The sequence below is a fragment of the Myzus persicae genome, unplaced genomic scaffold, assembly GCF_001856785.1.
Source record: "Myzus persicae strain clone G006 unplaced genomic scaffold, MPER_G0061.0, whole genome shotgun sequence".
Taxonomy (NCBI): domain Eukaryota; kingdom Metazoa; phylum Arthropoda; class Insecta; order Hemiptera; family Aphididae; genus Myzus; species Myzus persicae.
The window spans coordinates 1-15,093 of record NW_019103026.1 but is presented as its reverse complement, the minus strand read 5'-3'; the positions used below and the strand labels follow the sequence as shown (position 1 = coordinate 15,093).

At 33.5% G+C, this 15,093-nt stretch overlaps 1 protein-coding gene across 1 annotated transcript in view; it reads left to right on the top strand.

The window, feature by feature from the left end:
• Nucleotides 1-13,641, top strand: part of LOC111033639 (glutamate receptor ionotropic, kainate 2-like) — a 189,999-nt gene extending 176,358 nt beyond the window's left edge. Inside the window, exons 5-8 of the mRNA XM_022314471.1 lie at nt 12,119-12,172; nt 12,261-12,425; nt 13,126-13,281; nt 13,411-13,641. Coding sequence (XP_022170163.1) covers nt 12,119-12,172; nt 12,261-12,425; nt 13,126-13,281; nt 13,411-13,641 — 606 coding nt within the window. The remainder of the gene's footprint in view (nt 1-12,118; nt 12,173-12,260; nt 12,426-13,125; nt 13,282-13,410) is intronic.
• The last annotated feature ends 1,452 nt before the right edge of the window (nt 13,642-15,093 follow it).

The following is a 15,093-nucleotide window of genomic DNA, read 5'->3' as shown; positions in this document are numbered from 1 at the left end:
TCGCAAAAACGCAGTACAAGTTTTCTTTGTGCAAATTGTTTGACTGCATTTTATTACGCGAATGTCTATGCCATGAAAAAAAAAACTTAAAACAAGAGCGACCGCGTAGTACGAGCGCAAATTAAACGGACTACCGTCACTGACTGCTGCCTGTGACGACATTTCTCCGCACAATTCGTTTACCGACTGAGTCTCGGGGCGATTCACGACGACGTTTTATAAAATTCGATTGTAATAAATACATTAGATACCGCGCGTAATGCGATTGGCTCCCTGGTGGTTCATATATTTTTTTCGCTTTCAAATCGTACGATTCGTCTGTTTCCGTTGTTCCCCCTCCGCCCACCACCCCGAACAACATTTTTCTTAAGAACTAGATTTACGAATAGTCTATTTTAAATTTTACTAAAAAAAATTTGTCAGTGTTAAAAAATAAAATGTCTTCTGTAGTATTGTGACACAGGCGTCTACGTATTAATTTTATAAAAAAATGTATTAAAATATTTACTAAAACAAAAGTGTTATAATTATATTATCATCATCTGTCAGGCCATCGTGTTACAGCTTGTATATAAATACCACAGTCCATAATAGTCGTCGAGCGAGTACCGGTATCAATATTTACGATGCCGGCCGACCAATTTAACGGTAAGCGCGCGACGCACATACTTCATCTCTGCACTCTCGACGACACCATTACGCGTCGTTATATTATTATTGTGTTACGCACGGTTTGGTGTCGAATCGTATTCGCCGATTAATTCAATACTTGCAGTGCTATGTGGGTGTGCGTGTGGGTGGGTGGGCGGGTGTGTGGGCGAGTTTGTGATGGATGAACGAGGTGATGCTGAATAGTAATGAACCCGACTGCTCCTAATTCGCATTCCCGACGTACGTCCTAATAACAACATCACGTCATAAACGTAACGCATTTAGATGCTACTATATTGCCTATATTTTACGCCGTGTTACCGCTCAATGAAATTTTATACACCCACCCGGGGATCCACACCCACACATGTCGTGTGTGCGATTATGCGCACGACGTGTTGATCTTTGCATGTGCGTATTTACTTTCCTCGCGCGTTAACTACATTATAATGTTTGAAATACTCGGATAGTTTTGCAACGACGTGGTATGCTGTTCAGTCGTCGGGGCAAACATTAATTAAAACCATACATTTCGAGTGCATCGCGATTCAAAAGCAAAAAAAAAAAATTATAGTAATACACAATGTTACTAAACAATTAACATACAATATAATATGTACCTATTGTGTATTATGCATCCTGAATGTGTGTATTGGGCTCTATCACGAAATAGTGTACAAAGTGTCTTGTAAATGTATTATAGGTAGTTAGTACCGTAGTCAAACACAAAAAAAAAAAATAGTAATCGAATTTATCGGACAAATTTTCCAGTGGCGTTGAAATAAAATAATCAATATTTATTTATTGCTTATTAAATATTGTCATGGCAATTTATATTTATATCTACAGTATTTTTAATTTTTTTTTTTTATTGATTTAAAGCCCGGAAACTATGACCATTAGCTGTTTGTAAGGGAAAATATGGTTGATATGAAACCACGTATTTCTATGTGTGGCAAGGATATGTTACTAAAGACCTGGGTGGTCACCCATCCAAGTGTTAACAATGACGGCCGGTACGTACGCTCAGAGAATTTCCGTAGATTGAGCGTGCGACCGTGCCTCACCAATCCACTGTCTACATAGTGTTAACCCTTTAGCGAGTGAATTATTTTTCAAGTCGATCAGTCCAGAGATTGAATAATGTTATAACTATTCACAATTCTTACGATGACCAATGCATTATTATGTGTTCATCTTCCACTGTGGTAATATCCACATGGTATTAGTAAGAAGATAAGTCGAAGACAGAAACAACGAAAATACGCGTTTGTACGTCGTCAACTGGCGTATTTAGTGTTAAAAAATTATCGATATTTTGTTGAGTTTATAAAATACGATAGTAATTTCAGAAACCCTACAACACTGATTTTCAACCTTTTAAGACAGTGGATAACTTATTGATTTTTAAAAAATCTCGATGGCTGCTTTCATAGTAAAAACATATGTATTTATAATTACATATTTTGTTTTATTGAGACTATACCTCAAATCTATAGGTCATTGGCTTTTGCTAAAATTATTTTTTTTTTTTGTTACATTCTTTTTTTATTATAAAGAATCATACAAATTAATTTCTTTAGTAAAAAGTAGATATTTTTTGTTTGATAATCGTGTCTTCGTCAAGTTATGGGCATCCGACGATACAAACCAAACAATATGTGAGTTGAAATCCCTTGTCATATTCATTAAATTGTGGAAGGTAATAAAATATCATACATTAATTAATAGAACCATAAATAAATCGTATATCAATGAAAACATTTTTTCTTCATAAAAAAATTATCACTAATTGGCATTCAGCACGTGAATAATAATATAAGTTTTCGTTTAGATTGATTGTGCGGTACCTATTTAGAAGCTCTTGTATGGGGTATACGAATATTGTGAAATCTGAATGCCGGGTGAACGAAGCATAAGAAAACTTTATTTTTATAATATTCAACGTTAATAATAATTTGATTTTGATTTTCACCGTTTTTATTCGGTAGTATATTTTTGTGTCAATAATGATTTCAATACAAACAAATATTCAAATAAAACATAAATAGCTATTTATAGTTAGTGAAATTATTGTTTATTTAATTTTTTTTAAAAAGTATATTTTTTTAGTTTAAATATAATGTAGTTGTTTTGTTAACCATATCATATGACATATACGAAACTAATAATTAAACCAAACAAATGTTTATGATTCTTCCACCCTTTTATTTTTGTTAGAACTGCGATTTGGGCATCATTTTTTTTTCACCGACCTTTATTGGTAGTTATGGTTTTTAATTTTTAGTTTAGCACGGCTAAATTTATTTTTAATGTTCACACCAAAAAACTTAATTACACTTACGTATAATTAATTAGTCAGTAACTATGATAATAACAATTATTCATAATGCAACACTTATTAGTAGTTATTAATAAAACTAAACATTGAATTTATACAATAAAATGAAAATCTTAAATGAGTTCGATTCGGGTGATTTTGAAACGTTTAACATTTTGTCAATAACCATATATCCATATCATTGAAGTATTTATATACGTTCGTAGTGGATTTTATTTTATGTTATTAATACTTTGAGCGACAGTTCGTTTACCATAGTAGGTACATACCAAGTAATAATTAAGTCGGATTAAAACAATATGTATACTCTGCAGTGTGCAATCAAGTATTGTCGACAGCGTTTACTGGGATTTATAATTAGGGCCAAGGGAATTACTAAATGCATAATAATTATAAATTATAACAAATCAGAATCAACCGTTTAGCCACCCCTGAAATACATCCCATACTAACAAAATTTAAGGAGTTGTAAAATCAATTTCTTAAAATCAATAGGACAATTATTATAAAAACTATAGTTTATACATTTCAAGTTTAACCAACGTGCATTACTTAACAATAAATAATCTAAAATATTTAATCAATAAAAGTGTTTCACTGGCAAATAATTTAATATGTTATATTCATTTGTATGTAATACGTTACGAGCAAAGTAGAAACTCAGCATTATTTTATAAAATTCCAGTGCATTGTATAGAATGACAATGTATAGGTGGACAATGTATAAAATATCACTTATGGTCCAACATTGTATACAATGGCCAAGATCTAACGGACAATGTAAGATATGAAGTTATACCCATAGAGTGTTATTTAAAAACAATTCTAAATACAAAAGAAGAAAATGATTTATAAAACTAAATTAGATTGGGCGTTTCAAAAAAAAATGGTTTCATATTTTATTATTATTATTAATTGCAACACGGATTAATGTTATGATATTTTGAATTTTGATGTACTTACTGTTGCTGCAATACTCGCTACGCATTACATAATAATGTAATAAGTAATTGGTTGGTGATCCCGGAGGAGGTGTCTGAGTATTTCTAATTAGACAAAAAAAAAATTAATAAATAAATAATAAGTAATTATTGACTAAAATAGGAAATCAAACACAAACGGTAGAACGGTAGATCAAATAGTTTTTAAATTTTAGCACAACTCACCATCGTGATTTATTAACACGAATGCCTAAATACTATATGAATATATTATATTATGTATTATTTGAAAGCGTCATGCCTGCGATAAATCGACGGTACCTATTATCAATCCCAAGGACATTATATAGACAATATTTAATTAATAACTCACATCACACAAAAGTGCTGGGAATATATTACTATGTGAAATGTAAAGCCTTGTCGTGCCTAATATATGACGCATTTATTGCCGAACGAATCAATCGCGTAACACGACGACGATGACTCCTGACTCTAGCAGCGGGTTAGGCGGCTATCAGTTTTAGGTTTCCCCGACGAGCATTATAATGTTGGGTTGATGGTGGTGGTGTTGGGTGGCCAGCTGCGGGTATTCAAAAAGGTTTGTGAAATACAGAATACGACCACCGTAATAATCGTTGCGAATATGTTACGTGTACGAATATTAACATTAATAGAACGTCGTCTCGGGAAGATAAAGGCTGCGGCCCTCAGAGACGGAACCGTGGCGTTCAAGAATACAAGTGACACGTGACCCGTCGACATATTATACGTTTAATAATGTTTTCGCAGTGAAAACAGTGAGCACTTTCGATGTGCAAAAGAGAACAAACACACGCGCACGCACACACATACACACACATACACACACGACACACGCCGAACGCGAGCGCACATAATGGCCGTATATGATGCAAAAACAAAAAATAAAACGTTGTAAATAATATGACGACGAGTGTTAAAAAACAAAAAAAAAACCGTACTTTATACGTCGGCCACCGCGAGAGAATACAAAGCACGTCATGAATTATTATTTCGTTATTAGTATAGTTATTTTTTTTCCACCCACTGCTGCCGCAGACATTTATTATTATTATTATTATTATCATTACTTTATTTTTTGCCCGTTTGTTCTGCTCGCTCTCTTCGGCAGAGGCATAAAATTACACGCATTATCATTAAAGTACCAACAGACATATTCGTCACTCCGGCACGGGCCACATCCTTGTGAAGCAACAGCAGTTCAATTTCGACGGATCACATCGTCGTTATTGTAAGCGTCGTCGGCGGTGGACGTTTTATCCTTTATTTTTTCGCATCCATATTGTTTACCCGCACAATTTTCCGGCGCCATTAAATTATTGGTTAGTTACCGCGGCTGGCGGCGGTACTATGCCCTGTATTGTATGTACATTACATATTTTAGTCATACAAGTGGTTTTATGATAATTTTTTTTTAATACACATTATTTTTTTATGCATATTTATACCGTACAAGCATCAAGTGTGCGTGTGTTTGGATGGGTGGACAGGTGGGTGGGTGTATGTGCAGTGCAAATTGTTGTTAAAATATTTACCAACTCTCAAACACAGTCTGATAATATAAACACGCTAGCATCTGAAAAGTAAACAAACTCTCGTTCACTCAACTTACTGAGATAAAATCGTTTGTTATGAGTGTGCACAATAAATCGAAATTCGCTAAATTATACAACGTGTGGAGCATAAATTCGGGGCAGAGGCACGTGGCATGGTTGGGGACTCGTGAGGAATGGCATGGCGTGACAAACCTTATTATAGGTTAGCATGTTGGCTGCCTGTTTTTTTTTCACCGGATCTGAATCGCAAGAAACGATTGCCTAGTAAATCTAGCAACGACCGATTTGAAAGAGAACAACTAGCCGCTCCGGGGAGAGGGGGCGCCCTCGCGTCGTTCCACGACAAACGTTTTATTTATTTTTTCGTTCGCTTTTGCACGACCGCCGAATAAAACTCTACGCTTAGGTATGCGCTCACTGGTATTTGTCTTGGCAGCCTACAACAATAACCTTTAGACGTGCTCCAAGTCCGTTTCCGATGGACAATAATTGCAGCTGCAAGCAGTAATTGTAATCGAGTAGTGGGCGGCGGCAATGTGCCTCGCAGAATTTCGTCGTCGTCGTCTACAACCGTTATTGTTTGATGAGTCAAAAACCTTGATTGCGTTGCGCCGAAAACTCGTCGGAGAGACGGTAAAACGAAATGGGCAACGAGCGGTTTTATTCGTATGTACCTGGGTATAGACGCACCGAAACGTCCGCGGTGGGATTTAATTATTTTCCAAACGGTTTTATCGAAATAATAACACTATACGTGAACATAACCTAATGCAATAATAATATTCTCGATATTACAGGTGATAATACTTCCTGTTGGGTTGTAAGCTGCAGGTATAGCCGTAAAATAATTTATTCATTAGAAGGAGCCACGGTGAGTACGTCCGGTTGAAATCCCATTAGTGCACAACGTGTATAAATAATAAGTGGACAAAAAATATCATTCAATTATAAATTTCGGAGAAACCCTAAACCTAGATACCGCCTACCAGCCGGTATAATTTATATGGCACGTACAAATACCCGGTCTTTATGATTGAATGTCGTTTTAAAAAGAAAAACTTGAACATACGTCGTACTGAACTTTGTTTTTATATTGTATACATATACGATGTACAATATGAATATAACACTATATTTGAAACCATACTTTCAAAGGGCAACTTCAAAAAGAAATATTTCCATTATAATCTATATCAACATATTACTGTCGCTCAATCCATTACGGTGGACATACAGTGTCTCACTGTGTTTGTCATCGTATGACGCATGTCCGTCCAACTGCTGTAAAATCCGCTGAGGCATATTTAGGCACATAATTATAAAACAAAAAATAGCACAAAATGTGGATACCAGACACAATTTAACCATTAGATTAAATACTCAAATATATAATACAGCCATGATTATATTGTAGTCTGTGATTTGCAATTTTGAAATTTCACGTTATTTGATAAAAAGTCCTTTGAGCCCTTTGAGCCATGTGGAAGCCCGCTGCTTGAAATTATTTGTTATTTTTCCCGTTCATTCAATTCGTTTTCATTTTTTTCACTTATCTCAAATCGAATATTTACCAAAAAATAAATAAATCCTAACTGGCTACCCACTCACAGCACCTAGATTCCTATATCTGAAAAAGACTTTTTCGAATGACTTTCAATATTTGTACTTCTTTTATGCCTCCTGTCCAAACATTAAATCTTATGTTACAAAAATAATAAGTAAATAATATTATTACTACATATTAAAATAGAAACTAAATTGAAACTCCCTATTAAAGTTATAAATATTTGCAAAAATTATATTTCAAAAATATTAATTATAATTTATAAATAAAATTACTGATTGGGCAAATCACAAAATGTACTTACGTAATTTTGTTCAGAATAAGAACCGTCTCTAATCATATATGATTGAACCTTTATAAATAGTTTTTAGATTCTGTGAGGAATAAGGAAAATATTAAAACAATTTTAAGAAGTCATACTAGGTATAGGTAGTATTTTTTTGATTACCTATTCATTGTTGTTGCAACACTGGAAACAAAACATAACATAATAATTATTGTAGGCTCTTACCTATTATATTATAGCTCCCTTTTTATTTTCTCTATTCGGTTTAAAAGCTAAAATATGTACAAAAATCTATTTTAGGCCGTCAGGTGTCCAGACAGGAAGACTGGAACGGATTGGGACTTCTTTGGATGAAAATTTGGCAAATTACTTGAACGGTTTAAATGAAATACACCATTATTTAGGCTTGTGATGAGTTAACTATAATACGTTCAAGCGATATTTGTATGGTTCCCGTGAACGCCCTTTGGCATTTATGGAAATTCGCTTCACTTTGTGTCCCTAGTCCCGAGTTCCCGACACACCAAATTATGTCTGGTGTAACGGCAATTTAATAAAAAACGTACAACGTAATTACACTATTGTATTGTTATATACATAACTATATAACCAATGGCGTGGCAAGAGAAGTAATCGAGAGCCAGCCACTTCTGAGTGTTATAAGGGGCAGTGGGTGGGTAATGACCAACAGGGATATTTAGTATTAACTATATTTGTGTTTGTAATAACTACGACATAGGTAATACAAATATTACAGTGAATGTCTTTATCTTATTATTGGTGCTGCAGAGTTGGTGAAATATTAATCTAGTATCTGAAAAATGTCAAGTTCTCCATGCCACTGCCTACAACTATGAGCTTACATGCATAACCAGAGGGGCGCCGACGAAGCAGAGTCGTAGTGTCCGAGTAAACTGTGTATTTTTACGAAAGCAAACGATTTATTAATATCATAACGGCTCGTAGTCGGACCATCTTGAGAATATCAACTACAAGAATAGATAAAAGTTAAAACTTTTTCTCAAGTTGCCTAAATCGTAAACACATAATATATTATGCATATGTATATTGTATATAAATCATTTACATATACGTATTGTATGCAGACGATGTTCGTATCCTTTAGTATAGTATTCAGCCAAATGTAGGTTTAAAACGGTTAAACACGATTTGACAACATCAAAACCTATATTTTACTTATCGCATAATTTAATTTTTCTACAAACAAATCTTCGAACGTTTGGCATAATATTATATGAAAATAATAATATCAGAGAATAAGTCATGACCTCGAAGTTTTTTTAGTTGTATAAGTGTATCCCCTTAAAATAACTAAAAAAGCGTTCTTGTTCAAATAATTCAAAATAAAATTCAATTTTCTGGCAAAAAAAAATATTTTTTAGAATTTTTTAATTGCCTATCTTAGAAATGTTACATCATAATCTTATTGAATAAATAATTTTTATCAGAACTTAATTAAAACCGAGTATATAATATTGGTATAAAACAACAATTACAACTTTTTATAGCATTTGGTTGATATTGAATTAACGTGCAGTAATAATGGCACAGACTAATTTGGTACTGCCAATTTTGATCTACCAACAACAAATAATGTATCATATTATATAATACATTTTACATTCGACTTTCAAGAGGGAGAGCCAGAGTGCAATTGTAACCATTCATATATTATAAGCGTCTTCTTTTAGTTTCTAAATAAAAAACTATGAATAAAAAATCATATGGAGTGCAAATATTATTCAAAAGTCTATACAAATATACACAAATAATTAGTTCCAAAGAAAAACATCGACGTCCCTCCTCTCTTACACGCACACTATTTGAGTACGAAACTTCTATATTGGCCAGAAAAAGTGGCCTGGTCTAATGAAGATTTCCCTCACATCCGACTAAGATCATACATTATATTATTATAAAATATATCACTCATCCAGCCCACAATAACAATAATGATACATAAACCGACAAAGTTACTATACGTAACAATAGTAATAACACATATTTCGATAAATCGTCTACATGTCGTGAATGTCCGCAGTGTTATTTATCGTTGATATGATCACGAAATCGGAAATTGTATAAAATTGACAATTGTGAATTTTTTCTAATAACGTAAAGTATACATATTATGATGATTTATGGTTCTGTCTGTAATTTTTCATTGTTTTTTTCTATTTATTTACACACAATACGCCATTATTGTTTATGGGCATTCGGTATCACGAAGAAACCAAGAATTATCGAATTGATGATCGCTATACATACAGAATGATTCACCAAGCGTGCTCAAACCTTTTTTTCCAATGATAGAGTTATTTAAAATCTAATTTTTGAATTTTTGAACATAGGTTGTACTTAAACTGTACCTATTTTCAAATTCTTTAGGATTTTTTACTCGAATTTTTCAAAATTATATCTAATTATTGTCTTATTTCTACATTATATGATCTCCCAGATAGATACTATCGGTTATTTACACGTTTATGAATAATTATGATTGACCTACATGTTCACAATCGTAAACCGCTAATATATAGTATAATAGTTGAACGTGTACCTATGTGGAACGTATACAGGTATACGTTTATTTTATAGAATTAAAATATTTTAATTATTCTCTAATTTAGTCGTAGAAACGGTTCTATTTGTTTTGAGTAATATTTTTAATTTTTTAGAACCACGATACGTTGTAAAAAAAATGAAGAGTAAAGATCATGACAACGACGAATAAATCCGTATTAGTTAGTAAAAATTATGAATAGTTATTTAATTATATTATAAATAATAATAATAATGGCGAACACAAACACGAAACCGATCATTATAATAATTATAATTTATAACTATAATTTGAGAAAAAAAAACACTATTCATTGTAATAGTTTTTAAAAATGGGTAAGTAATACGTATTAATAACATTAAATATTGAAAGAAAAAATAAGGTTAAATATCAAAAATTGTTTATTATAATTTGAACAAAAAAATCCCTATTCTTATTATTAATCCTACAAAATTTAATTTACATATCGTGCGGTAATCGACGACGAGAGGATTTGATGAATTCGAGCGCCATGCGGTGCTATATACCTTTTTTGTTTGAGGTATTGAGCTATGCATATTGTGCGGTATATTGGTTCGTGTTTGTGCAGCATAATGGAAAGCGCTGTTTTAAATAATATACCCTTACCCTTATGTGAAAGGTTAGGAATGTTCAATGTACGCCATTCGTATATTATTGTAAATGAGCATCTGAGTGCATCTGTCTCGCGTTCACATTTTTTTATTGGCAACAATACATTCGTGTACCAATGTAACAAGTAGGTACAATATTGAATAGGTACTCGAATGCATTACAATGTTTTACAAGTAACATTATACACTAACAATTGTATTTTAATTAAGCCATACGACTTACAGTTATTAAAAATGCAAAAATAAATAATTCTGCGGGGCTTAACACTCTCCGAAATACCGCTGTACACTGTACAGTTCGTGGCAAGTCACATATTATACCACCTGTAATATGTTACCAGTATTAAAATAAGGAAATTATACCTCTGGGTACAATACGTAAACTAGAGGTATAATTAGCATAGAATGGTCTTACCCCCTCTATCCAGTAATTGTATCCGGTTGAGAATATCTGGCTGGCGTTATCTCACTGGCGAGGAATAATTTAAATCAAAGTTCATAACACGCATAACATTATATTTACATCTAAGTATCTAACTTTATTTAAAATACCCCAAAAATATCCATGGTTGAATGATTATTTTAACCAGAATTAAATTTACCAATTAGGTACATAAAATTATTACTATTGTATTTTTAATTAATTCGCATGATGTCACATTTTTAGATTTCTGTCTGCACGGAGATATATACATTATACATATTGTTTTTGTCACACAACCATTTATTATGCTTATTGTTGTGAAAATCTTAACAGATACACGATCTGTAAATAACATTATATACAAGCATAGGTTTACACAAATAATAAGGAAAAAAATTAAGTACAATTTACAGCTATAGATAATCTGAAATTTAAATACAAATTATAATAACAAATATACAAATATATTTTATAGTAGTAGGTGTACAATAATATTAAACATTTAACTTTTATACATACATTTTGAAAATCTGAACAAAGAAATTATTATTTGTACGAACCCTTTTAAGACGTTCAATAAACAGTATAATATTGTGGTTGAATTAAAGGCACAATATTTATTTTTGGATCTAAACAATTACCATTTATTGAAAAGACGTGAAATAAGTTTTGAATTATAAATTGAAGCTCACACGATTAGATTAACTAAAATAATTTATTAACACTTTTTATTTATACGTTATCACGTTATCGAATATGCGAGAAACTAGTCATCTGGGAACTATTTAAAGTCAAAATATTTGTAATTAATAAGACTTAGGTATACTGTTTTCGCCATTAGATTTTAGACACAAAAACTCGTAAAAAAAAATACAATACTCGCAACCACCGAGTGCGATATTTGCAATAATTGCGTTCACTATCGAAGACACAATTGGTGCACGCCAAAAATATAAAAAACATGCCCACGATATCGTCTCGTTCGCGTATCCATTCGAAGGATAAGAAAATAATGCACGCCTCGTGTGGTGTGATATTATTGTACACTGTTTACTGACCGAAATACTAAAATCTCTGTCCCCTTACTCGTTTTACAGATACTTCAACTACAGATGAACGATTTCCGCTATCATTTCCTCTTCACTACATTCGTGAGTGTATAAAATAAAAAATATTGGCAGACACGGCCACGTGGCTGTCGTCTTCACATTCGACTGAGGATTTTTGTTTTTATTTCAGGACCTCGAGACGTTTGATCTGGAAGACTTTAAATACAACTCCGTGAACATAACGTCTTTCAGAATAGTGGACGACGAAAACCACCGCGTGGTCAACGTCCTGCGCGAGATGGAAAGATTCCAGAGAGTCGGGCAGAACATGTTGCACAAGAGTGGAATCATCAGGGTGATTATTGATAAAATTACTATTATCGTTTACTACTCAATCATCGACGACTGGGGAACTGTCCAGACGGTTTTCTCTTTATTATTATCAAAGAAGATCAAATTCTACGTTATTAATTATTCAATATTTTAATAGTCAGTATTTTAACAGTAAACACTTTTGTTGTCTCTGTCAGATTTAGTGATTTTTTCCAAAAATTGTATTTACTTATTGCAGTACGGAGCACAACGTACTTTAACAAAAATTAAGAAAAATTACCCATTATCATGGACCTATTATCCTCCGTACATAAAATGATATAATCAAAATCTACTCTTTCGAATTTGATTTCGATAGGTTAGGTTCAACATTTTCAGAATAATTAGCTGGATATAGGGGGAGTGATCGTTCAAAAAACAAATATTTGTACTGTACCACCATAAGACACTATTTTAGTAGAAAAAAAAATCCTAATAATTTGAAAATAATAATATGATCATATGTATTTAAATTCATCATTAAAGATATAACGAGTATGCTTTTTAAACCACTCTGTATATTCTTTTATTGCGAACAATTCAATCATGTATTTGGTATACGACAACCCCACTCGTCGAGTCGTCGTAATATTGAAATCGGAAATAGTACTTTTGTCCGTTTTCAATACAATTATTTACAAATAATATACGATCTGCATCCAATCGTGGTGTCTTGTGTGCAGGCCGAACCTGCGTTGATGTACGACGCGGTGAACGTGTTCGCTCACAGCATCGGATCGCTGGACGGGTCGTCGAATTCAATGCAGTCGTCGAACGTTTCGTGCAAAACGTCGGACCGTTGGGCGAACGGTACGTTTCTGTACGACCGACTCAACGCGGTTAGTATTCGACTATGACATACCTGGGTATAGTAAACGGTATAACGACGTGACGGGTTTTCGATGTTTTATTGTTTTTAAACGTTCTTGTAATTCATATTTTATTTTTCTTGTTTCGCCACGACATAGGTAAGCATCGAAGGCCTGACCGGTAAAGTGCACTTTGACGAGGGGAGGAGATCAGACATCAAGCTGGACTTGCTGAAACTACATCAGGAGAAAGTGAAAAAAGTCGGCTTTTGGACACCGTCAACAGGCATCAACATAACGAAACATTCCGTATTTTACGGACACCAAAGCTCCAACGTGACGCTGATTGTGGTCACCAGAGTCGTAAGTTTATATCATATAAAACAGTAACCATCATGACATTAAACACAATATATATATATTATTATTTATTATATTAAGCACTTTAACGAAAAGTAATAACTCGTCGCTCGTCGTCGTCTGGATCGTTACACATGGTAATAATACGTTATGGAAAACGGACTAGCGTTTTTATGTACAGTATAATTTACAAAAACTTATAGAAGGAAAAAAAGATAAATTACCTACTAATTACTAACTTCTGTATTTGTAGTATTTGTACTATTTTTTACTGGATCGTCAAGATCGAACTTATAAAGTCAGATATTATTCGAATAACTGCGATGAAACATTTTTTTGTTCTTTGGGCACGATGACGTATAATACACGTTTTACAATGATCGCCACAGAGCAAAGGAGACAAAAAACTATATATACTACGTCAGGTTTTGGTGGAATAGCTGTGCGATTGTTAAATTTCATATGAAAGAGAAATACGTACAAGTATATAATATTATGATATTATATAAACGCACCCTGTCAATTTTCGATTTATCCACACTCGAAGGATTTAAACATTTTTTTTAACAAAAGAAAAAAATATATATTTCATGTAGCGACTTAAAGCTCAGCTATTTTTATACGCCAAAAAAGTTATTGATTTTATAATAAATTTGTTATGTGAGTGTATTTTATTTTCTCTTTTTTTAATGCCTTACTGGAGTTCTTTCATTTCGTATAATCAAAAATTGAGCGAATAAAATTTATTCCAACTACATATACCTGCAGAATGCATTTATGCTTGTCGGATAACCGATATACGTAAAAAACAGTCGTTGGCATATTTTGAAATATGTGACTATGAATGCATTGGTCCCGATAAACCACCTCCCTTTACGATATCGTGATGGATGAATCGTGGAAAAAAATACGGCGACGTGGAGGAGATTGACTAACCATGCTAAAAGTTATTATTAGCCAATTATAAAAAAAAAATTCTCAACTAACCTATGACAAATATGTTTTATAAAAGAAACATCCTGCAAAAATATAATATTATGTATTATAGGATAAGGTATTAGTCATAAACATCTTTACCTATACTCATTATATATTGCTATAGAACAAAAAATATAATCTCATGAGTAGTATGAAATAGCCGGTTCTGGGTCCCCCCCGCTTCACCTCCCCCCCGCCTGTATCGAGCTAGGCCGTGCTAGGCTGAGCTAGTCTGCCGAGCTAGGTTGGCGTGCTAACCCCCCGCCTCACCTCCTACCCATACCTCGGTAACGTGGGCCATACCGTACTAACCCCCCGCCTCACCCCTTACTATACCGTGCTAACCCCTCGCCTCACCCCCTTACTATACCGACCATATGACCGCCCCACCCCACCCATACCTCGGTAGCGTGTGGCATACCGTGCTAACCCCCCGCCTCGCCTCCTACCCATACCTCGGTAACGTGGGGCATACCGTGCTAACCCCCCGCCTCACCCCCTTAC